The following is a 26,263-nucleotide window of genomic DNA, read 5'->3' as shown; positions in this document are numbered from 1 at the left end:
TTCTTGCTACCTTTTCTTCAGTGCTTCTCTGTAGCTAGAGTGACCACTTACATTTTGCCAAAAATGACAAAAGGAAATGTAGATCTGCATTACCAATCATGGAATCAAAACATGTCTGTGCACAGAGGTGCACTTAGAGGGATTTATTATAAGGAAACTAGCCATAGGCACCCTTCATAGAATGGCCAGAATCCTATTGATGTTCATGTACGTTTTGTGTAAGTTGCCACAGCTAACTGAGATGAATTGAGAGGTGCAGGGATGTGTTTTGATTACATGACTGGCCATGTTTCCAACTGCTCAGTCGAGATGCACCCTGGCACCTTGTCAGTTATATACAATTAGTGGTGTTAAGCTACACAAATCTTACATGAGGACTAGTAGATTTCAGCCATTGTTAACTTGCAGCTCCCAGCAGCTGCCCCTGATAGCTGGTAAATCTAACTCTAAATACAATATGTACCCACTGAATAGAGGAAGACTGCACCCTGTCTGCTGTTCTGGTGGCACTTGTTGACGGGCAACTTCAAGGCCCTTGTTTTCTCTTATTTCATTATCTTTAAACAGTGTTTGGACTGGACGGTCCTTCCAAAGGATGATGCTGTCAAATGGAAGAGTGTTTTTTTTTTTTTTTTGTGAAATACAATACTGTACATGACACAGGCTATCAGACTGACCCAATGCGTTCTGTCTGTTCTTCTCATTCTAATTCTAATGCCCTTCTTGGGTTATTCTGCACAATAAGCCAGTCCTCAAAATAGCATTCCAGTGTTCCCATAGCCATGTGAAAACAAATTTCCTCTTTGTTAGCTGAAGATTTCTTTCAAAAAGTCACTCCTTTACATTACTGACTTTATTTCTCAGGACCATAGGAAGGCGGTTTCTAGCACCCTTTGCTACAGCATCAGACTCAGCTGGTATAAGTCAGAGGGATTTCATCAGTCTAGAGAAGCATGGCCTCCTATACCCATCAGAATTCCATAATTTCTCAGAAGTTCACTTGTGTTTTGGTCTAATCACTTTTTTAATAGCACAGATCAAAGGGCATTACTGCCTGGTAAGTGCTGTTTCATGGGATAATAGAGCCTGACGTCTTAGTTTTTACATTTAGATCAACTTTTCTTTTGCTTTATTTTATCCCGCCAGTTGCTTTCTAATAAGATTTCATGCAGTGGTCGGCAGAGCATGGAATTTATGTCTCTCGGGATAGTCTCAAATTTAGGAATTCTATGCCTTGAAGACTGTAGAATTTGGTAGGAAATGAAAGGTGGTGTATTTAACCATGTATGGCAGAAGAAAGGAATAATTCATGGCATATGGATCGCTGTCTGTTTAAGTGTGGCGGCTGGCTTTTTTTACATCTCTCAGCAGGATTTACTCTAAAATGTACTTTGCAATACATTCATACAATGTATGAAAGAGAAACTAGGAAGGTGTGAGAAATACATTAAAAAAGCAATGTCTTTTTTTAGAACTTGCAGAATCTACAGATTTGTCCAGTAAATGAAATCAAGAAGGGAAGCAGGATACTATAGCACCAAAACTTTCCATTTTGCAGTAGGCTTGCCTATAAACTTTTGGATCTAGTGTTGCACTCCTAAATTTCTTGATCGATCGTGAGGATTTGTACATTTAGACCCCACTGTTTTCCCCCAGTGAATCACAAGGTGACATACTGTATATGTCTTTCCCTCTCCTCATTTGATTCTCACAACCACCCTGTTAAATAGGTGAAGTGGAGATAGTGTGTCTTGCCAAAAGCCATGTAATGAATTTCATGGATAACTAGAGAGTTCATCACCAGTCTCTGAAATCTTAGTCCAGTTCTCGAATCCTGTGGTTCCCAAGCTTTGGTAACCCAGGTGTTCTTGGATTGCAAATCCCAGAACCCCTTTTTCACCACTAACTGTTTCAGCTGGGGTTTCTGGGAGTTGCTGTCCAAGAGCACCTGGGAGACGCAAGGCTGGGAACCATTTGTCCAAATACATCATCTCAACTAAATGCCCTTACGATAGACTAAGTCTTACTACACCTGGAGGAGTTCATGTCCACATAATGGGAGTAAGTCCCATTGACCATAGCAGGACTTAGTTGCATGTAAATCTGCATGAGATTCTTTTGTAACTGCATGATCCTGTGCATGTTCCCTCAGAGAGACATCCCCCCATATCCAATGGAGCTCACTTACTAACAGCCTATATCAGTAATGTAAGAGGGTGGGGTTATTTGTTGTTTTTTAAGTTGATAAACTACTGCTCCCATCATCCTCACAAGGATCAGAAAGGAAGGAGCTAATCCCAATTACAGTCCAGCAACATTTGCATTCACTGGCTTAAAATGAGAAATAATGAATTTCTAGTTTTTCTAGTTTTCATTTTGCTGATTTCCTCTGTTCAACTTGAGGTGAAGTAATTCAAGTGAAGAAAACAGCAACAACTTCCTTTTTTGATACTAAAGACTTTCCCATAACGTGTCACAAATTAGTGGTACTTGATAGCTATCAAAATCAGAAGTCACTTTTTCAAACATGCTCTTCAGTATTATCTGAAAATCTAAATTGGAGGCTCATATACAGTAACTTTTTACTCTATGGCAGGAATCAAGGAGTAGATTGTTTTAAAACCTCCATGCACATACACCTATTCTGAATTATTGTGCTACATTTCGATAGCTTTGTCCAGTTCCTTGCTTCCTTGCTTGCTTGCTTGCTTGCTTGCTTGCTTGCTTGCTTGCTTCCTTCCTTCCTTCCTTCCTTCCTTCCTTCCTTTGTAAATAAGCATGGCTCTTATCACAATCTCATTTGCTCTCCTTTCAGCACCTTCTACTACTTTTTATATAACAGAAAATTATAGGAGAAAGGGGAAAAAAGGATGGTCCATCTCAGAGATGGGCAATCTTGAGAGTATTTCTTTAAAGTGTGTTTATGTATTTGTACTACAGCTGCTCATTTCATAACACAACCATACCAGATTGTCACACAAATTTCTTCTATTTCTAGTTAGAGCACTTGCTGTGTTTTCTGTGTGATTTCGCTGCACTAAACTGCTGTCCCTCATCTTTATGCTGTTATCCATGTACTCCTTTACCTACACATCACAACACAAGCCCACAATTTGTCCCTTGGCAGAGGAGCAAAAGCAACCTGATTTTCTTTAAAAAAAACTGTGTAAGATCGCAGATGGATCCCTCTAGCTAGAGAATGGAAGCAAAATAACAATGCTGGAATAATGTGCATTTCCCCAAGTCTTTTGTGAAAGAGTCACACAGGAAACATATATATACTGCCTTTGAGGAAGGGACACAAGGAGGAAGCTCCTCTGTTCACCAAATGTGTTGTCCTTCACTTTGCTAAAAAAAAAAGTGATAGATGGATTCAACACACTTTTCACGGCTAAGAATAGCAATGGAAACTTATGAATCCATGCATACACTGGTAACACAAAACAGAGTTTCAAGAACCTCTAGATCAGTGGTCCCCAACCTTGGGCCTCCAGATGTTCTTGGACTTCAGCCTCCAGAAATCCTGGCCAGCAGAGGTGGTGGTGAAGGCTTCTGGGAGTTGGAGTCCAAGAACATCTGGAGGCCCAAGGTTGGAGACCACTGCTCTAGATGGACTGCCACTCTATAGCTCTTTGAGTGCTGAGATGTTAAGATACATCAGATCCTGAAGTGGATCTGACTCCTAAAGTGATTGTCTGTGACACTCTTTAAAAGGAACAAAGCAGTTTGCAAAGCCACCCATGAGGAAAACATTATCAGAACATCTCACTCAAGTTTGGTCTTGCTGCATTCCCTCACTCCAGGACAAACAAAGCACAGAGAAAACTGGATGATAGTATGGAGTCCCTCAAGACAGGCTCTGTGTCATTTGGATCCTGAAAAGAAGGCCTAGATATTCCATACACAGCAGTCCAATTCAACATGATGTTAACACCCATTTGATTTTTTCCCGTTGTATACTTTTTTGTCGTTCATGATTTCTTAAAACATCCTGATAGGAGTAACAGTCCAGAGCAACATTCCCTCTGATGTTCAGCCTTGGGCACGATTCCCCTCCCCCTTGCAGGGTTCTGGTGTGACCAGAACCAAAGGGGCTGAAATTGATAGCTGTCAGTGCATGGAGAAGGAGTATCTCTGCACAGGGGGAGGCAAGAATCACACACACTCACACAGGTGCATAACTTAGAGGGAACCTCAGTCCAGAGCATGAAAAATCCTCCAGCTAGCCTAGCTGTCAGCTAGGCTGGTCATTCTGGGAGCTATCATCTTAAAAATAACAACAACAACAACAACAACAACAAAACCTTTTACAAGTTCTGGCTGTATCATGGCTGCTTCATCGTTCCATAATTCGAGAGATGTTGGGAGAGAGGGCCAATATTGAAAATTTTAATCAGATAGTGAATTTCCTCTATCTTGTATCATTTATGTCCACCACTGCATAACTTAGTTCTCTTCCACCTGACAGATTGAAAGCTCATTATATGTGCTTCCACATATCAAAACAGATCTTGAAAGTATGTACAACTAATATTCCCCAAGAGTCCACATTTATATCGGCTTAGGAGCTTATGTTAAAAGTTCTGCTTTGGTGCCCTGTGACGGTTTGAACCACCTGCCCACAAGAATTCTTTGACAATTCCTTAAGTAGCAAGTGCTCGATTAAGGCTAGTGGGGCTGTGCTGGCTGGGGGAATCTGGGATATCAGTTTTTTTTTTAAAAGTAACTTCCGTAAGTTATGCAGGAGTTTTTTTTCTCGTATTTTTAAACTGGGTCCTGTGGAAATTTGTAAATCCTGCTCTTGAAGGGGATGTGCTGAACCAATGTTCAACTACTACCATGGAATGGGCATGCTTAGACCAGCCTAAAGCTCAGTTTGTCTTTCTGGTTAGAGTGTGGTTACTGTTACAATACTATATCCCTTACCTGAGAGTAGACATTACTAAATTCCATAGGCTTGCATAGGCAATTATTGTTTTCCTATGTGTATTAGTATAGCCGCTAATTCATAGGGTCATCATAAGTTGGAAATGACTTGATGGCGCATGACAAAAAAAGGAGTGAAGAGAAATGACACTGGTATTAGACTAGACAGGTATCAGGCTGTGGAGCCAGAGGTTGGGAGCTTGATTCCCCACTGTGCCTGCTGGGAGATGAGCCAGCCTGTGTGGCCTTGGGCAAGCTGCACAGTCCCAGGGCATCCCCAGAAGAAAGGAATGGCCAACCACTTCTAAGTAATCTTTGCCTAGAAAGCCCTGGAAAGGGTGTCCATAAGTCAGAATTAACTTGACAGCACACAATCATCATCATCATGAATGTTTGTGTCTTCAGTTTCTCCTCAAAAGCTCTTTGGCAGTCTCTTGGGACATCTGCCATGTTTTGTCAGTTTTGCAATCTCATCCTTATCTGGATTGTGGGTCGTTTATTAGCTTTTAATGAGATTTCCCTGCCAACAACACACCCCAAAACTGGCCACTGACTTGAGCCTCCCTTTCAGCTTTGGTATAATTGCTATGCATTGATTGTGTATGTTTATCCTCACATGAACCCCATCCCCCATGCCAGGACCAAAGGCTTTTGTTCTGCTTGTGTCTCCAAAAAAGCACATTTGCACTTTCCTTGCCTTTATTGATCAATTGCATTTAGTATCAAGGCATGGATGTGAAATACAGAGATATTCCTGTTTCTGTTAGGAGAATCAAAGCTATCCCTCTAAGAATTTGCTTGTCCCTTCTTTCTTTTTCCCCTAAATAATTTTGGTGCTGGTGCTGTGAATATGTAGTTAATTATTGACAGCCTTTTAAATAATCCTGATTCTTTGATAAGGAAATTCTTTGCTTTCCTGTTATATGCCCATATTTGGACGTGATATTTCCTTGTGGCAGCTTTAGACCCACTCTCTGACATTTTAAAAGAAATACGCACCATGCAAGGAACATCTTAACTATTTTTTCCATCAAGTTTGCCTAGGAATCTCCTAGTTTTTGCATGCTTGTACATGAATTGTACTTTCAGCCTTTTGCGTTACCTCAGTGAAAATTGTGTTTGCTTTTTAAGCAAGGTCACTGGTCAGCTGAGCAGCTTTCTAACAGCTGGAACCCTGCATGCTTTGCTAGTGGTATTCTGCCTTTTTAGGACTGTTCTGGGAGCTTCCTAAAAGAAAAGGCTCCTTCGTTTGGTTTTCTTTTCTTCCTTCTCATATGGCTCTGAAGGATCTGAAGGTAACCTAGCAAAATACCTCTCCTCACCGCAGGTTCTGAAATGAAATGCTAAATTGAATTGCTGCAGTGCCAATGGAAATGATAGACGGTAGCAGAAAGACTGTTGGCAATAGCCCTTAATGAGTTTGCATTAACTTCTCATGCCACTGGAGAGAAATTAGCCTAGTTTCATAATGCCATTTTGAAATGAATGTTACCTACACTTATTCTGCATGAATGTTTCGCACACTTGCTCTTAGCATGCCTGGGTATGTCTGCTCAGAAGCAAAAATACAGCCTTGTATTTGTTTACTTCCGTTTAGAGAGTCTGACTCCTAAGAAATTTATGATTTTCGCTACAGGCACTGAAATGATTTTAGTGAAATTTAATCTTACCCAGTCTTGTGCACGCTTAACTTGAAAGTAACCCTCCTTGAACGTTAACAGGTGCAATTCTGGGTAAACATGTACAGGAATGCCATATTTGTTAACATAATGTTAAAATATATGACTCTAAAATTGTCAGTCTTAAATTCAAATGTCTGGAAGTTGATTTAACTTAAAGTATAGCTACATGTGTCTGTAAATATTCTAGTCTTTAGAATCTGGTTTTAAACAGTGTCATTGCATCATTATTGAAAAGGAAAGAGGAAAACAACAACAACTGGGCTTCAGTTATTCTACATTTTATGTGAATACTTCCTCTATTTTTATTATTTTCATTTCTAGGTGCATTCCTATTTTGTAGGAGGCACTTCATGTTCATACACATCTGTAAAAAGTACCCTTGTTCTTTGTGCTCAGGTGATGTTTGCCTAGAGATTAAAGTAAAGCTTTCCTGGTATTATTCTATTGACATATTGTTGAGCAGCTCTGTACAGAAAGTTGTTTCTACTGATGTACATTTATGGACTCTAATATGGTGGTTACCAACGAGAGAACATCCCATGAACCTCTGTTGATATTTTGCAAAATCATTGACTGTTATGGAGGAAAGTTCCCATGTTACGGCAAAGATAAGGATGTGGCAGTGTGCACAGGTAGATGGGTAGATGTGTTCTATGGCATTCTAACTTTAAAAATAGAGGTGAGGACCCTGTTGAATCAAACTACTTGAAGAATGGGCTGCAGTGCATGCTGTTTGACATTTTTGGCACTCATACATCAAAGCATCCAGCAGCCTCTTGGGGAACCAGAGGTCACATGTATTGACTTCATTCACCTCTTGCATCAGGCAGTCCTGTACTACTGCACTAGCTTCTTGTTCCACCAGCATTCAGCAGGATCTTGGCTATGTCCATTTCTGGTTACAAAATGGCGCTTGTTTCCAATAAATGTGTGAGACATCAGGGCAATTGTATTTTGTTGCTGCGGTTGTGATCTTGCTATTGTTAAAGTCTATTGAAAATGCAAAATAGACTGATTTTATAATCAAGGTAGGTAGTTTTTCCTTTCTTTTTCTCTATCATAGCAGAAATACAGAAGCAGTTGTAAAGCATGGGGAACTGTGGGGAGAAGAGAAATGTTATGGGTCCATTTCACAGTATAACTGCAACATGTTCAGATTCTAAAGTTAATTGTACTGTTGGGAGGGGGGGCTCAAAATGGGTACCAAAATCAGGTGGAGACTTCTGCTATTTAATAAGGTCACAGCTTTCTAAAGTAAATAAATCTGTAAAAAATATGGTTATACCACAAAAGGAACGTAGTTATCCTTACTAGGTTTTACTACAGGCTAGTGGTGCATAATATTCAATTAGTCAAAGTATAACATAAGGTAACTTTTAATGTCTCCCCTCACATTGATGTTTAGAATGTGTAAGTGTTACTGCAGCTAAATAAAATAAGGAGAACTTTGGAAAACCTTCAGCTAATTACTTGTTAGAAGTAAATCGCTAGATTGTGAATCGGTTGCCACAGATATAATCTCTACTCTACTTGATAGAAAAATCTTGATGACCTGCCGCTTCTGTCATTATTCTTTTGCATACACACTACATGAATTGTGTGTCGGGATATACTTCAGTGTAGGCAGTGTTTCTGAACTACTTATCACCTCAGTTTCCATTCAGCACGCGTCTCCTGAAAGGTTTTATTCCCTTTCTCTCTCAGCTGCCTCCCAATTTATTCCAAATTTCCTGCTCTACTGTGAATTGTTCCTTAGCTATGAAAAATGATCCTACAGAAATATGTGTCCTCAGAGCAGGAACTGTTACAGTCGGAAGAGGAAACATTGATTTAAAACTTGCCTGAAAGTGCTTACTGGATAAGGGCTGGAAGGATAATAATTTCATTCCATGCAGACAGTGAATATCTAATAGCCTTGGTACTAAAAATGGATTCCTCTGGTGAAGTGAGTAACTTATACCTAAAGAAGAAATATAAAGAGATATTGCTGTTGAAATATCTAGTTTTCTATTGTTTAACTTGGATTTTCCCCTCAATGTTTTTTAAGGACGACTACGCACATTTTTTTCATTGATGGCTTGACCTGTGTGGATTCAACAGAATTCTTCATTATGGAGAATACAGATGGCATGGATACAGTACCTAATCGTGAGACAAACCTCTTTCATTGTTAAGCAATTAAAGCAAATGTTTTGTTGAAAATGTTGTAAATAACTTGTGCTTTTAATGCTAGTGTTTTAAAAATATCCGTGTCTCCTTGAATAAAATTTCTGAAATTGAATCAATTTTTTTTTCCAAATCTGTGTCCACAGATTTTGGAAGAAATTAAAGAGAAATGCATGCTTTTGACTTTAATGGCTACAATGACAATTTGATGGTGATCACTACTAAGTGTTATAAAATTAGAAGAATCAGGGACTTTTGAGTATTCATGGAATAAGGGACTCCTCTGGTCAGATTTCGTTTTCTTCCATTGGTTCTTGTAGAAAAATTGCATCTTAATAATAATGTTTTGTACACAGCTTAAAAGTGACTAGTTATTTAGAATTCATGTTTCTAATGTAGAACTACTTTGCAATGTCAAAGTAAGGCAGAGTAACTTCATGCCTTTTGTGGTGTGACTGTAAAATTTTTAGTTTTTTTTATAGCTACTGGAGATGGCCTTACTAAATGCTGGATGATGATGATGACGACGACGACGACGACAACAACAACAACAACAACAACAACAACAACAACAATAATAATAATAATAATAAACAAACAAGCACTCCAAATCAATGTGATGAAAGCTAAGTTCCAAGGAATTAGAGCTAACAGCATACGTTGACTCTGCCAAGAAGAATATGAAACTGTGTCACACCTCATCTGTGAATGTCTAAAAATTGCACAAACAGATTACAAAATGAGACATGATAGAGTGCCAAAATTAGTGCACTGGTCATTATGCAAAAATTATAACTTGCTGGCCTCCAAAAATGTGTGGGAACATCAGGTAGAGAAGGTGTCAAAAAATGAGGAAGTCAAGATCTTGTGGAATTTCGGATCCAAACTGATAAACACCTTGAACATAACACACCAGATATAGTAGTAATATAACAAAGAAATGTCTGGATCATTGACATTGCAATTCTGGAGGATGCCAGAGTTAAAAAGTAAAGAATTGGAAAAACTAACAAAATACAGAGACCTGGCAATCGAAACATCTTGCTTGTGGATGAAACATACTGTACTTCAGTGTTCCCCATAGTCATCAGGGCTTTGGGAACAATATCAAGAAATTTCAGAACTATAAGCAGTTGCAGATCTCAGAAATAACATCATCAGTGCTACAAAAAAGGGCAATATTAGGAACAGCATACATACTGTGCTGATATTTAACAGATAAGATTTTGGTTAAAACTTGTATATATCTGTTATATAATACCAGTCAATGTTTTTATAATGTTGACTTTGCCTGGTGTTTTTTGCATGATGATGATGATGGTGATATAATCTTAGAACTGCAAAGCTGGAAGGAACCCTATGGATCATCGTGTCCAGCCTTAGTCAGCGAGACACAGTGGGGAAACAAATTCTCAACCCAATACCTAAACCCAACGAGCAAATATCACATAACTCAAATGCTGCCTTGTGCTATATCTAACAGGTGATGATGCAATAAATGGGAAGAGAATGTTTTTCATACCACAAGTCAGTAGCTGGCAGCATTCAGATCTTGTAAGAATACTAAAAGTTAATTCCGAGAAACAGGAAAGAAAAGCATAACTATCAGTTGTAACTGTAAAGTTAGTTACACGGGGGGTGGGACTATAACTGTGACTAATTTTTAAAGTAACTTTCTACATCATGTAATGATGGATTATTAGACTCTACTTAAGACATTTTAGTCTGCCCTACCAATCCAGAGATGCCAGATTCTGGGGACAGAGTATATGTTTTGTAGACATATCTAGCTACAGAAGATTGTGATTCAGAGAGCTGGAAAACCCCTCTGCTAGGAATACGGCAGAGCTGCTGCCACTCAGAGGGTGCACAACTGAGCTATATGGGCCCAGTTTAGTCTCACAGTCTAATGCAACATGACAATGCTTTGTTGTTGGTGGTTTTAAATCATTTCTTCATTGAAGAATTGAATTAGTAAAAAAGAAATAACCAACAATCAGACATGGGTTGCAATAGGAAGATATGCAAAGAAAGAAGAGAAAAAGAGGAGGAGTAAAGGGATAATAATAATATTAGAACTGCAGATCTGAAAGGGACTCCATGCATCTTCGGGTCTAGCCCAAAGAGACACAGTGGGGAACTGAACTCCCAACCTTTGGCTCCATAGCCAGATGCCTAAGCCACTGAGCTATCACAGCAGGATAATGGCAATGCACCAGCGGGAATTTCTTTTCCTATTGTGAATAGTAGGTGTGGGACATCCCTATTCATATTGGACCAGCACTATCATGAAAGCCCAGTTCTCCCAATACCATAATCCTGATCTGGGTCATCTCCCCCTTCTGTTTACATGGACAGCCAATGGTGTGAATAACATTCCACCACATTTCACCCAGACTTAACAGATGTTTGCTTCCTCATTTGGGCTTAATGTCCTATTTTCATATTTGTATCTTGGAAAATATACGCACATGCAAAAAGGGGGAGGGGCATGAATCTTTGGGTAGTGTGGGCGGCATATAAATTAAATAAATAAAATAAATAAAATAAATAAATAATCTTGCTTATCTAATACTTCATTTTGTATCCTCTTCCGTCAAGAACATGCCAGTTTTTCAGGGCATTCTGCTGTCCTTCTTGGCATTAGTCCTTTTTTTTTTTAAACAACAAAATCAGATAGGAAGATGCCATCTTGTGTACCCATAGAGGCATCTTTTGTTAAAAAGAGCTGGGCTGACACCTACAAAACACTGTATCTAGTTGTTCTTTTTAGGACCAACCTTATGTACCAGCCTTGAAGCACTTGACATGGTTAGGAAGAATATATTAGGCAAATGGAACACGATGGTGACAATTTATTATGTATTAGAATCGTATAGCTCATAAAATGATTCTGTGATGCAGGCTGCAAAAACTCTCATTTATATAATTACCCATTAGAATGATAATTTAGCAAATTCTTGATGATTTACAGTAGAACATTTATATGGCTACATCCCAGAAAACAAGATTATGCATTTTCCCATGCCTCTGTTCGACTAATATCTCTCCAAGCTCACTCCACAGAGAAGCTGCAAGTGACAAACGGTGAGCCATGCGCTTTTTTCCCATTTCTGTCCTGTGGATAGAGGCTCACCATGCAGTGATTTAGTGTAACTGCCTTGCAGTTGTGCCTAGAGCTACAGGCAACATTTTAATAAAATTTTATGAATACTGAAATGGGCTGATTTTCTTCAGTGCTGGAGTGGTTTTGTGCTAATACAAATAAGGGTGGGAGGGAGGCAGAAGGATCACGTCAGCATAGCACTTTGGTCTCTCCTTAACTATTGATTTTCGCATCCTTACAACGTAGAGCCAGAGCCATTGGAAACAATGGCTTTGCTTACTATTTTAATTTTTATAATCTTAATATATTGATATTTCCAAACTATTAATTTTTCTGCACTAGTTCTATGTTGGAGAAAAACAATAAATTCTATGGGTCTACATTTATAGATAGATGGGTGCATAGGGCAATAAATCTACGCAACATTAAAACAAGTCCTTTTCCCTTCCATCCCTCAGTTTCTTTATTGAGTGTTCACAAGGTCATACAGTAGCTTTTCTGGAGCATAGTATTGAATTCTGGAGCATAGTGTCCATCATTCTCTCCAGAATGAGAATGAGGAATAAACAAATGTATAGGAAAAACCACTCTTCTATTCTGGGTCATGGTGAGTACAGAACCAACTTTTATATTAGACAGAATGAGGCAGCCACTTTGATGGCAAATGCTGAATAGCAACAATGGCAATCTCTTGGCTGTTTCTCCTGAGCAACCTGGTCATTCCCCTCTATTGGAAAACATATATGGGCCAATGTCATATTCCATTCTCCTATTCTGTCTTTAGACATGCTGAACCAATGAAATTATATTGCCAGTATTCATATGACACTCCACTCTATTGATTGTTATTGGTGAAAGAAGGAATTTGATCATTGATTCTGTTAGCAGAGCACAAAGCAGAAAAACACAAAAACATGACGAGGTGTAACACAGTCTCGCCAGCCCTTCCTTATCACACAAATCTAGCCTTTTCTGTAGTGAAAAATCATTACTATGTATGCCTCTTAAGCAGAAAGAAGTAAAATGCCTCAAGAGTTACTTATTACAGCTAATTTTAGATTATAATTGTCTGTTTATTTCCCCCCATCTTTTTTTCTTTCAGGAGATGACTGGGCATCAAAAACAGAGGATAAAGATCCACCCCCAAGCCCTTATTCTGTTGAAACACCTTACGGCTTCCATTTAGATCTTGACTTCTTGAAGTATGTAGATGACATTGAAAAAGGCAATACCATCAAGAAGATTCCAATTCACAGGAAAGCAAAGCACCCCAAATTCAGTACACTGCCTCGGAACTTCAGTCTCCCAGAAAGTGGATCTAAAGCCTACTCATCTTCTTCAAATAAGAACTTCCTCACACAGAGAAAGGCCTCCTTAGGTGCAGAAGAAAGCAACATTCCCATCACATCTCCTGATTCATCACCTCTTTCACCCCTTCAGAATGAGCCAAGCTATAGAAGGAAAGCTTTCTTAAAAGAGACTGTCAGGCAAGATGGCCCTGTGCACCTTGAAGAGGAGACTGGCAATGGCAGAGGGAGACCTCAGCTTTTGAGGGCATCCAGTATGCCTGCCACACTTCCACCAACCCCCAACTTGGAAGAAGAAGTAGTACCCTTGGCATTTCTTCAGTCCTCTGATCAAAAGGGCTTAGAATTTGAATTCAGTCCTGTAAAAGAATCATTGGCATTAGATAGCTTCAAAGCAACTTCACCAACGGCTCCTGATAACCTGAGAAATGTAAAACAACAAATCAATAAGACAATCTATGAAAACAAGAGGGAGAAGGCTCAGCTTGTGCTGGACCAGAAACAGATAGTGAGGGAGCGAATGCATCTCAGTTCTTCATGGGAAGGCCAACCTCTAATATCTCAAGAACTGCTTGTGGTTGCTGAGAGTGGAGAAGAAGAACAGGATGCAGGAGAGGCAAATATTTGCCCCATATCAGATCAGAGTTGGCCAACCTCATCTAGGGCCTTAGAATGCAAGCCTGAAAACCAGATCCAGAAAGAAATTGAACTCAATATATGTGAGACTGTTACAGAATTACTAAAGGAGGAAGAAGTTACAAGTCCTACCTTCAGAGAGATAGAAGGAAACTTAGATTTGGAGGCTTTGCCCTCTGAAGAACCTAAAAAGATCATAGCTTTAAAGCAGCATATTGCCATTCTGGAAGAGGAGCTGAATAACAAAACAGAGGAACTTGAGCAGATCCGAGTAGTATTGAAACAGCAAGATAAAGAAATCAAGGCAAAAGAGAAAAGCATTGAAATGCTGGCAAACTCTAAAGCTCAGCTGGAAGAGAAACTCTGTGGGAAGAGCATCAAAGAAATTAAACCATGCATGCAGGCAAAAAATGTCCTCCGATACCATGATGCTGCTGTGAATACTGAACTTGTACATGACAAGATAGCCAAGGAGGCTTATGACAAAGGGGTCAATGTAAGTATTACTCTGCCTGTGGAGTCTGTAGGTTGTGATGCTTCTGAAGCTGATAATAAGAATCTGCAGGCCAAGGAAGTAAATAGAAAGCTAGTCCATGGATCTCCTGAGATGTCAAGCATTCCTGTTGGTTTTCAAGAGAAAGACAGTCTGTCTTTTCAAAGACAGAAAGAAGTGGAAGAGGAATGCTGCGTTCTGGACCAAGGCCACCATGAGCTGAAGATTAATGAATATGTTGATAATGGCAACAATCATGTATACAGCTGCGATGTACAGTTCTCTGCTATGACAGAGGACAACAGCTCAGGTGTTGAGGCTGTTGATTCAAATGCAGGAGGAAAGCAAGATCTGGATGAGGAAGCAGGCCACCCGGAGCCAACAAAATCTATGGATCCTACTGTGGGCCAATACGTTAAAAAGATCCAGGACCTTTTACAAGAGCAGTGGATGTGTCTAGAACATGGGTATCCTGAACTAGCCAGTGCCATTAAGCAACCTGCCTCAAAGCTCAGCTCAATCCAGAACCAGCTTGTGAACTCTTTGAATTTACTGCTTTCTGCGTACTCGACGCCGACACCAACAGACAAGGAGAATTCCAACACACAGTATCAACAGTTGGGTAAATAGTATTGGCAAAGCCAGCCTTCCTTAACACACTTACATTAGTCAAGAGTTGCATTACTTGGGAAGGTTTTCAATGAAATAAAAATGTTCTTTGCTTCAAAAAATATATTAAAATTTAAAAAATGAGGTAATTTAAAATATGCTTGTGGAATTTCCATGCCATTGGGAAGTATTTGTTCCACAAAACAAAGCTGAACATAACAATTAGAAACATGAAGAATTACAAGTCAGGTGCTTTGTTATCTCTCATAGTAAAATCGTATCTAATAACACTTATAAATCCATAACATCATGTTAGCACAATTCATTTCACTTGCCTTCACTCTCAAGAAACTGGATATAAATGGAATTGGATGACAAGCAATTCTACAGTCTGCAATGATGATGTGCTTATTAAGATGCACAGGGATTCTGAGCATTAGCCTTCCCCGACTACAGCAAATAATAGCATTGCTCTGTCAGCATCATTCTTGTTCCTTTTCATCTCTCTACCGCTTACTGGGCTTAATGAGGGTGAGACTGAAACAGGATCAAGAAAGAGCCTTTTTGTAGAATTTACAGTGGTGGGCAACATTGTGAATGCTGTGGCATTGCCACAGTTAATCAGCATCAGCTCAAGTGTAGGGCCATCCCTACCATTAGGCACGGTGAGGTCATGACTACAGGTGGGAAATAGGGAGGAGGTGGAATTAGCAGCAGTCTTTCAGCTACCCCTTCTGAGTCCCCTGGCCAATCCCCTCTTTTGGAGGATATAGCTGCGTGTGTCATGTGACCTATCCTGGACCCATGTAGCCATACCAGTCTGTTGCCCAATGGAGAATATTGCCCTATTGTCATTGCTGAAGTAAGAGTTAGCTTTAATTCCTTTACGCTTCCGCGTATGGAGTTGGTGACAGGTCACTTTCATTGCCTATCTCCTATTCCAGTAACCTCACTCCTTCATATTATGGAAATTTCTGCCTTCCATAGTAACAACAGCAGCAACAATAATATGCTGTCAAGTCAATTTTGACTTAGGGCAACACATTTCAGGGTTTTCCAGGTAAAGAATACGCAGAAGTGGTTTACCATTCCCTTATGCAGGGGATACCCTGGGACTGTGCAGCTTGCCCAAGGCCACATAGTCTGGCTCTTCTTCCAGGAAGCATGGTGGGGAATCAAATTCCAACCTCTGGCTCTGCAGCCAGAGAGCTTGGAGAATATCTGGGTGGTATTGTTCTAAAGACTAATCATCACAGGAGTAGTTGCTCGGCACAGTATTCCAAAATAGTACAAAATACAGTAAATCTACCTAATAGAATCATGGGAAAATAAGAGGTATTGATCTAAACTCTCAATGTGATGAAGCCAGAATAGCGATCATACATTCTCAGCACATGTTTCTCTGCAATTGGAAAACATTTAATGCAGCACAGATCCTATATTTCTATGTGATTGATCAGGTGTCCCATGGAAGAGATTAATACCTGTTACTGAAACCATGAAATCCCAACATGTTGACAGAATTAAAGGGAGAAAAACAAAGCAAAGCAAAACACGGAGAGAGTGAAAGAGAGAAAGCAAAGAACAAAAGGTTGTGGCACCTTAGAGCCTAAGAGATTTGATTTTAACATGAGCATTCATTAATCAAAATTCATTTCCTCAGACAGTGCCTCAGTCTAGACCAGTTCAGTCACTCAGACTGGATGTCCATCTGGAGAGTGAGTCTGGGAGTTATAAATAAACTTATCTTTATTTCCCCCTGAATCTCCAGTACCAGAAACATGCATTCCATATTGCACAAAATAGGCATTGATTAATTCTGATAAGTTATCTGATGTGGATCAGTGTTTCAGTTGTGTCACTCCACCTATCACAGCAGATGGCTGGGGCAGATGTTACCTGATCAGGCAAATATCAGGACTGCAAGTCTTGCTTTTGAAGAACAAAGACCAAGAAAGTAAAAAAGTGAAAGAATCACAAAGGTGATTCCAAAAAAGCTTTAGCCATTTCAGTTGACTCCTGCTCCCTTCACTTGCACAGTGTAAGATCCCCGCCCCCACATCTGTTTAGTTCTCCAGAGAGTCTACTCTTTCATTTCATCCTCCACATACCTTTATTGCATTCCTTTGCTCCATTGGCAGTACAAACCGCCATCCCTACTATTTCTAATGCTTGGGCTGTGAGCAATGTTGTGTAGACAAAACTGCACTATTAACAAGAGCAGCCTTGGGAGAAATCTGGGGATTTGCTGATCTGTGGAAGGTACAGGAAGCATCAGGAAGAGAAGACTTATTTGTGTAGAGGATGGAGAAGATCCGTAGAGGGAGAGGAATGAGTATCCTCAAAGACCAGAGAATGCCACATAACTGATGGTGAGACAAAAAGGAGGATCATGGGTTAAGAACATTGGAAATGGCCTTTTAGGTCAGTGGTTCCCAACCTTGGGTCCCGATAATTCTTTGACTAAAACTCCTAGAAGTCTTCACTACCAGATGGGCTGGCCAGGATTTCTGGGAGTTGTAGTCCAAGAACATCTGGAGACTCAAGGTTGGGTCATCTGGTACAGCTTTGCCACTGGAAGAAATGCAGAACTGGAGCATCCCAAAAGGAAAGGAATAGAGAGGTCCTGAACAAGAGCACTCCACATTACATTTTAAATGTGATTCTAGAAAAAATGGGGGTAGCTTGGAAAGACGTTTCATGGAGATGAAAAACTAAACACGCGTTGCCCAGAGTTTCTGCATATTATATTCCTAGATGTAGTGGATTAAAGGCTAAGTAGCACAAAAAGTGCTCTCCCTGTTTGACAGGATGCTACATGTGAAGGAATAGATTTGGGGGTTGTTCTTACTGTCTTACCAGCACTTTCAGTTACTATTACTAGAGCAAAATGATTCATAAAGTGAAACATTAGTTGATATTTTTAAATTTCAAACACATTTCAAATTTGAGGAAAACATTTCAAAATAAAAACACTCTTAAGTACCAAGAGTACTTTTAAAGTCAATTTAACTAGCAAAAATGTATACTCTTTTAGCCAGCAAAACCAATGATTGTGAATATTGTAAGAAATGATAATGATTTGGCTGAATTTTCTATATAAGTGTTATGTATTTCTTTCATTAAACTTATATAAGGAGTCAAGGTGAGGGACATACTGTAGCCAGAAAACCATAGAAGATCTTTCCCTGTACTACTGTGATTTCTTTTCCTCTCACCTTACTTGTTCCCAACTCCCAGTTTTGAACTGTTCCTGATGAGTTCTTTATTTTCAAGTGTTGCCATGAATTTACTTCTCTTATTTGTTTATACCCTATTCGTTCCCCCATCCCACCCCCAAATGTAGGCCACTCCTTTTGGTTTAAGTCTCAGTATTATGTTGGCTGAGACAGACATTTTTCAAAGCACTGTGAGATACAGGAAGCTGGACTAGGTTGGCCCTTGGCCTGATCCAGCAGGGCTCTTCCTATGTTCTTATATTCTTTCTTAATGACTGTGTGAAGATTTTAACATTTCCTTCCCATATTTGGATCCAAACCTAATGACTACACCACAACAACTGTAGGTGTCCTCATTTCACTGTCTCTCACCCTCATTAGGCTGTGGGAGAGAATGTCGTATAGCTCATGCAGAGCATCATAATAGAAATATCTGGAAAATACAGCACCTCCCAAACTATTATCATATGTAAGCACATCTGTCTAACCAGCAGAAGACAACATTACTAGGATCTCGCTCTAGTGGTGTTTGCAGTGGCAACATGGTGTGCCTAGAATGCTACAGAGTGTCACCAGAGTCAGATTTTCATGCTGGTTAAAAAATTCTCCAGCGAAGGCAGGGGCTGCCCAAAGCATTTTTCACTCAAACATCTCTCTTTTCTTGCTATTCCACATTTAAATCCTTGATGCTGTGGAGCAACATCTGCACCTAAAGGTAATAAGTTAGTGTGGAGGTGGTAGCCCATGCATCCTACATAGCTCTGTCTTCCAGCAATTCACAAATGCTCATCATTTTGCCCATTGCCCACTTATGGCTTTCTCAAACAAATGTTGCAACACAGTGGCTAATCCAGCATGTGTTGTGTGGACAGAGCAATCCTGGCAGGTGTGCCATGTCTGCTGGAACATGTGATCTGAACTGGCTCTTCCTGCTAAGTCAGATGGTTTTCTAGCCCACTGAGAGAAGGTGCCTGGATGAAAAGCCTGTCAGTCCAAACATCGTCACTGCTAGGTCAAGAAGGCAGGAATGGTTAGGGGACAGCTTCTGTTGCTACTTCTACATTTTCCACTGATGAATGTTACCTCACTTAGACTGACTGGTAAGGCTAGGCCTGTATCATTTTGTATGATTTATTTCCTGGTGTAAGGAATTCTTAGGTCCCATTCTTATGTTGCCACAATGGTGTAGTTGTTCTTTTCAAAAGTGCTTAGATAAAGCTGGTGCAAGACACAGCTGCCACAACCTATGTGTACACCTCAACATAACGAGGCTGTATGTGTGCATCACATCCTCTGCTTTCATATGGTTGTCTCATCTTTATAGAAGAGCATTTCTGACAAAGGTGGGAAGCATTTGCCCACCCAGAAGTATTTTTTTCTAGCATGACAGTGCTTCTCTGGTGCCAAAAACAGGGAGGTGGGATTGGAGCTTTAAATGCTATTGTGACACTATTGTGCTTGCCATTTTGGGCTTTTAATACAATTATGATAATGTTCCTGTAGGACAAAGGATTGTAACATTCTTCATGTTTCTGTGTTTTTAATATTTCCATCAGAAATCTCTCCAAGCACAAGTCTTAAATCTATTATGAAAAAGAAAGACACGGGTGTCCATGCAGGAGGTAACGGCACCAAAAAGAATCTTCAGTTTGTTGGGGTAAATGGTGGGTAAGCATCAATTAGAGAGATGAGATTTCCTTTTCATGTATAATGCTACCACTGCATTGATGCCAAATGGATAAGAAAGGTTTGCCATATTAAACATAGCCTCATTTATTCCTCCTCCATTCTAACCTTAAGGAGAGAGTCTGCTGTAAACCGACTGCTGCCATGGTTATGTTTAGCAATGACTGGCTGTGGTCTTGTGGGAGTTTTAGTTTGGAATAAGTATTATTTCTATGCTGTAGGTTTAGAGTAACAGCCAGCTTTGTGATTCCCCAGCTTCTAACGGAGCTCATAGCACTTAGTGTCCAGTGAGGAAAGCAAGAGGGATTTAAGTAGATCATGCTTCACCTGTCTTTGCTTTAAACCAAACAAGTTTCATAGTTTCTCCTTCTGACCGGTGCCGCATAAAGCCAGGGTGGAGAAGGCTGGGTGGATTTGCTTTACCATAGGCTCTATGGACTCTAGATCCTCATTGCTGCTGGAACTCATATTTGTTAGGAATGGGGTACAACTTTCAGTTGGGCGCCTGCTATTTCCCATCCTGATAGGCAATAGGAGGGCGTAGTTGCCTCCACTAGCCCTTTTTACTCTCTGTCCTCAGTTTGGCCCTGATTGTGCTCACTGAGCCTGCAGAGCCTCCAGTCCAGGTCTGGGCTTGAGGTTGCAACCCTGATCCCAGCCAGCTAACGCCTCTTAAGGAAGGCAGTAATGCTGGGCTGATGGAGGTCCCCAAACCTCAGCAGCTTATCTTGTTCCTGGAGGATTGGCCACAGCTGGTGGTTGTGCCCCTTCCTCTGCCAGTGCCACTTCTGCATCAGGGTTGGGGCTTGGTTGGGCACCTGTGCTATCAAGGTGATAGCCCAGATGGGGCAACAACTGCTGCTCTTTTGCCAGTTCTCCTGTTCATGAGTCCTGTGGCAGCAATGGTCAGTCTTTGTAGAGGGCACCAAAGAATGGAAGGGGCTTCTTGGAGGCCTCATCCCAGTCCTCCAACTCTGAGTCCAAAGGGGATGGTCTCCCCTTCTCCTCCCCCTTTAAACCTGGATTCTGCCATCCAATCCCAGCTCCAGCCCAACCCTCCAGATATGGCTCACCCACCTTTGGATTTCTTCCTGGTGTTCAGCTCCTGACGGCCATGCCCTTTGGTTGTCCAGCTGCAGGGTGTCTCCAGGAACTAATTGGTTTTATCTACTATGCACAAGCACAAAGCTTGCATTGTTAGTTTTTTCCCCCAGACAATCTGGTTGCTCCTTGGTCTTCAAGGGTACCTTGGTTGCTGTTCATTTTTTGCAATTTAGCTAATTATATTCCTTGTTACTAATACTTTGCTTGTGAATTACTTTTTAATAGTAAAAATTACAAAAAATGGCAAAAAGGAAATTCTTGAAAATGACTCTCCAGTGGTATTTTAGACATAAGCAAATGTTACTCAACCTCATTCAATTTAATTTTACATATAGGATATAGTGCCACAATTTCTGTTTCTCAATGAACCTTTTCTTCTGTCTTCATTTATAGCAACTGTTTTCAGAGAGGAAACCATTTAAACTTGTTTCAGCAAAAATGAAAAGCAAAAACAAAAATATTGTGGTACCTTTAAGACTAAAAAAAATGCATTTCCCAGTGAGCATTTATTGGACTCCACTTTCAGATATGTATGAAGACTTGGATTGTAAGAAGTGAATTTCAATGATTGCTCACGTTGAAATACATTTCTTGGCCTTAAAGTGCCACTCTACATAATTTGGTTTTGCTTTACTTTACAATAATAGTAAGGAAAATAGATAAGGGGTGAAAGTTGTAAGTTGGCATTTGTAACCGAAATTGGGGATTTGTCCTCAGAGCCTGTTCTAAGTAATTTTAAAACCAGTTAATGCAAATTACAACTTAAATAAGTATTCTCAAGGACATGATAGTGATCTGCAAAGTCAATTTGACCACGTCAGAAGTCCTGACCCATAAATCTATGCCACACTTAGAACTGTTTTAGTGTTTCATCTGCAAAAACAATTCCAAAAAGAGTCTACTATTAAAATTATACTGAAAAGTGCAGCTTGCTTCAAGAAGCAGTTTGAGATGATAATCCATGGAAGGAACTTACGGTATACGTAAATACTAGTGGATCAAAGTGTGTTAATAACCAGTATGTACATCTACTCTTAATTGTTTTGTAAATACATGAATATTAGTAAAGAAATTTAATATCTCGATGGGAAAAGCTGTGGGGAATAAAATGAGTGAGAAATGTAATGGTTGTTTGCTGTCCTCTGAAGATGCCGGCCACAGAGACTGGCGAAACGTTAGGAAAAAACCACCTTCAGAACACGGCCAAGAAGCCCGAAAAACCCACAACAATCATTAGATCCCGGCCGTGAAAGCCTTCGCGAATACATAGAAATGTAATGGCTGATATTAATTTAAAAGACCACAGATCCTCATTTGGCTCTATTGTTAAGACAGCAAGATCATTCTCAGCAACTCACTGGGATTCTAGGATATCCAAACACTCCAGTCTACAAAGCCATGCAAGTGACCTGTGAGCAGCTGTGGCTGCTTTAACTGGTCACAACACTGTTGCTAGTTATTGTAGTAGTATTAGATTAGAGTTTGGAAGGGTTTTTTTTTTACCACCAGTTCTAGAATGCCCTAGCCAGCAGAGACAAGATTGTTCTCAGGGATTCTGAAAAATAGTTCAAAAAGTAACTTTGCAAGCTCTGCACTGGACCAAGTAGAGGCCGGACTTCAAGCATTCTGGAAGTTAGCTGAGACTGAATGAACTGGGGAGTCATTGGTGCAGCAAATTAGTGGACTGTTTGTTGAATTAATGGCTCATATTTCCCAGAAAAAGAAAGCTTACATGCAAATATACTTTGCTTAATTGACTTTCTAAATGAAACAGAGGTACCAAAATAAGTGTTGCGTTTTAAAGATTAGAAAAATGCAACTGTACAAGTTGAGATAGCAGCATTACTTTATTTATGTGTCACCAATATCAATATTGACTGCCTATCTGGTCATATTGACCAGATAGGTGGGATATAAATAAATAAATAATAAATAAATAAATAAATAAATAAATAAATAAATAAATAAATAAATAAATATCAGCATTAAAGTGATATTTTAGTGATCTATGTTTAGTGATAATAACTGTATGCAATCAAGTCAGTTCTGATTCATGCCAAACCTTTCCAGGGTTTTCTAATTAGAGAACACTCAGAAGTAATTTATCTTTCCCTTCTTTGGGGGGAAAGCAGTTTGCCCAAGGCCACTTCTCCCTGGAGGCACAGTGTGGAATGTATCTCCCAGCCTCTTATTCCACAGGCAGATACCCAACTCACTGAGCTATCCAGCCAGATTGTACTTAGATACCAGTGTAGAAATGACTACAGTTTTCCATTTAGGATGAGTGGCCACTGTATTCCATGAGTTCCCTTTTCTGGAAATTGTTATATGCCATCTCTAGGAATGAAACAAATTGTCTTATAAAAAGTTAAAACCTTTGGTCCATCTAGCACAGTATAGCCATTACTGACTTGTAATCAACTCTCTGCTGTAGAGGTCTTGCGCAAGCTAACTTGGAGATGCCAGAAATTACACCTGGGAAATCTTAATGCAAAGCATGGGCTCTTCTCTTATACCACAGCTTCTCCCAGAAACCATCACTTAGGAGACTGGAAAACACTATGAACAAACTCAAGTCAAACAGTGATAGTTAGCAAGCAAACATCCGAGAGACATAGATATTATTAAAGCCCTCGTCGCAAGAGGCCAGGGTCTTTCTGGTTACTTGCACATTTTGTCCATGAGCTTCCTTGCTTCTTGAGGAACTGAAAATTCTGTGGATTGCATAGGCCTTCTGTTCCAAATTTCAGTATATTTGGGCACTTTGGGGTCCACTAGTATTCTTTATAGTTCCTTAGTTGTTGAAAAAACAGTGGCAAAATTGAATTGTTAAATGCCTGATGTCCTCACTCAGTTATGAAACAACATCCAGTGAAGATTCAAGCTGTGAAGAGAGCTCCTCAGATGAAGATTCAGATAGTGAGACTGAGCGAAGGTGTGGCAGTGAAGAGCATAGATGGAGGGACGACGAGAAGGAAAGAGAACAGACTGCATCTGGAACATCCCTGGGTACAAGGCAAGAAGATACACATCTGGAAGAACTAGAGGGAAGCACAAGAGCAAACATACAGCACAAGACAGAGAGGTGACTAAAACTTTGTATGAAAAAAGTAGAATTAGCATGTAGAGAGAACTGACAGTGGTTTCTGTTACATCCTGTTCTTTGATCTAATCATACAGGATGAAAGAAAGAATTATAAAGAATAAAGTGAGGACGAGGAGAGCCATGTAGGCTGCTTTAACTCATAAATCCAATAAATAATATTGAATAATATATGGCAGTATAATGTTACTATGGTTGTGCATGGCAATGCATCAACAAGAACTGATATAATAATTATTAGTTCTATTTAGACCATTACACTGGTACATGTATTTAAAGAAAATAGATTTAACTCCCTGAATTTTTAATATATTTCTAATTTATAAAATATGGGATACAATCATATGTATCTCTTTTTGAATTAATTGGACTGGCCTCTGGTATAGCGATACATCAAAATAGTAGTGAACACTGCATTCTGACAGACAACATTAGCAAGAAGAGAAGAGAAGAGAAGGCTATACATGGTGTATTCATCCTCTGAAAGGCTTGCACCCTTTTAGGCAATGCTATTACCTGGCAACTTAACAGTAAACCAGTCATTCTGTGGGAAGAGGCTTTCTCTAAAGGAAACATCTTCTGCTAGATGTGGCCAATGAATTTTCCATCCCTGCTCAAAACTAAGAGTGCACCATTTGCATGGAGGAATAGGACCTAAATTAAGCATGAAATAAATCACCCTTGAAAATATTGCAGGTGTGCTTAACTTGAGAGCTGGATTATGAGCAAAACCTTTGTAATACACTCCTTATAAGGAATTGCACAACCCATTAGCTTCTAGCAACAATCTTTCTGCATGGAGAGGATTCAATTTCATAGCTTACCTACCTCACAGAAAACTTCTTGAAGAGTAGTGGGGCATATTCTCACTGTTCCCAATCTCCAGTTCTTGTGTATTTCTTACAGTAGACCAACAAAGATGTTTTCTTTTTCAGATTCCAGCCCTCAGCCGATTTCCTGAAAGGATGCCAAATCTTAAGCAAACACCTACTAGAAATAAGGACCACAAAGGACAAGTTACTGGTACTGGTGTTTTTTCAGTTACATTTTAACCGCATGTTTCTTTTTTTAATTTTATATTACGAAATTAATAATCCAATATCAACTATTATTGTTGAAGGTACCACTAACTGCTCATGATGATGTTGTGGTTAAATTGAAGATAGCTTTTTAAAACCTGAATTAATTAACAGGCATCAGAGTTGCATTTTTTTGGACTACAGCCCCCAGAAATCTGCAGGAATTCTCCTGGCTAGAATTCTGGGGTTCCAGGAAAAAAATCAAAGTCTTACCAGACCCCCATTGTGTTTTACAGCTGCCACAGCTAATCTCTGTGGGAGCTGTAAGATACAGTGGTGCCTCGACTTACAAACATTCTGACATACAACCCTTTCGACTTACGACCACAAAATTTTGCTTTGACTTGCGGCCGGAGCTTCCAGTTATGAACAGAAAAAGGCAGGGGGAAAAGGCAGGGAATTCAAATTGCTAACCATCGGTGGATGAAGAGGCTGCTTCTTTGTAGTTCTTTCACCCCAGCAGTTAGAGTGAGTACAATCGGAGGAGGCTTTGGACTGCCTGGTAAGCTAAGGTGCTGCTTTCTGCTTTTTATTGTTCTGGGTGGGTTTTGCAGTGTGGTTTTGGGCTGGGTGATGGGATTATGTGTCTATGCTATGATGGTCTTGCAGGTTTTGTTTGTTATTTGGTGTTTTTCCCTCCATTTCTGATGGGTCTTGCGGGGTTTGTTTGCTTTTTGGGTCTTTTTCCCCCATTTCCGATGGGTCATGCGGGGTTTGTTTGCTTTTTGCTTTGCTTTTTTCCCATTTCCGATGGGACTTGCATGGTTTGTTTGCTTTCTGCTTTGTTTTTTTTTGTTTTTTTTGCATTTCCGATGGTTTGTTTGCTTTATGCTTTGCTCTTTTTTGCATTTCCAATGGGTCTTGCATGGTTTGTTTGATTTTCTTCCTCCCCCATTCAGCCGGAATGGATTAATCATGTTTCCTATGGGTCTTGCAATGGTTGTGGGTTTTTTTGGGGGGGGTGATTTGTTTTTGTCGGCTGAAATGGATTAATCGCATTTCAATGCATTCCTATGGGAAATGGTGCTTTGACCATTTTGAGTTACGACCCAAGTTCTGGAACCAATTAAGTTCTTAAGTCGAGGCACCACTGTATAAGGGGGTCTGATAGTTTCCTGAGATAGATTTTGTATGGAATATAACAGTCG

At 39.9% G+C, this 26,263-nt stretch overlaps 1 protein-coding gene across 5 annotated transcripts in view; it reads left to right on the top strand.

The window, feature by feature from the left end:
- The window catches only part of KANK4 (KN motif and ankyrin repeat domains 4), a 56,654-nt gene that overhangs the window by 11,407 nt on the left and 18,984 nt on the right, over positions 1-26,263 (top strand). For 2 of the 5 annotated variants that reach the window (XM_072997723.2, XM_072997724.2), the window contains exons 2-6: positions 8,656-8,756; positions 12,983-14,938; positions 19,700-19,811; positions 23,788-24,018; positions 24,972-25,059. In XM_072997723.2, coding sequence (XP_072853824.2) covers positions 8,720-8,756; positions 12,983-14,938; positions 19,700-19,811; positions 23,788-24,018; positions 24,972-25,059 — 2,424 coding nt within the window. In that variant the 5' untranslated portion in view covers positions 8,656-8,719. Of the gene's footprint in view, positions 1-6,090; positions 6,222-7,125; positions 7,241-7,495; positions 7,637-8,655; positions 8,757-12,982; positions 14,939-19,699; positions 19,812-23,787; positions 24,019-24,971; positions 25,060-26,263 lie in introns of those variants that run through there. The other 3 variants (XM_020807755.3, XM_072997725.2, XM_020807756.3) reach the window with 3 other exon arrangements.

The sequence above is a fragment of the Pogona vitticeps genome, chromosome 4 (genome assembly GCF_051106095.1).
Source record: "Pogona vitticeps strain Pit_001003342236 chromosome 4, PviZW2.1, whole genome shotgun sequence".
NCBI lineage: Eukaryota > Metazoa > Chordata > Lepidosauria > Squamata > Agamidae > Pogona > Pogona vitticeps.
This window is presented reverse-complemented; position numbering and strand designations above follow the sequence as displayed.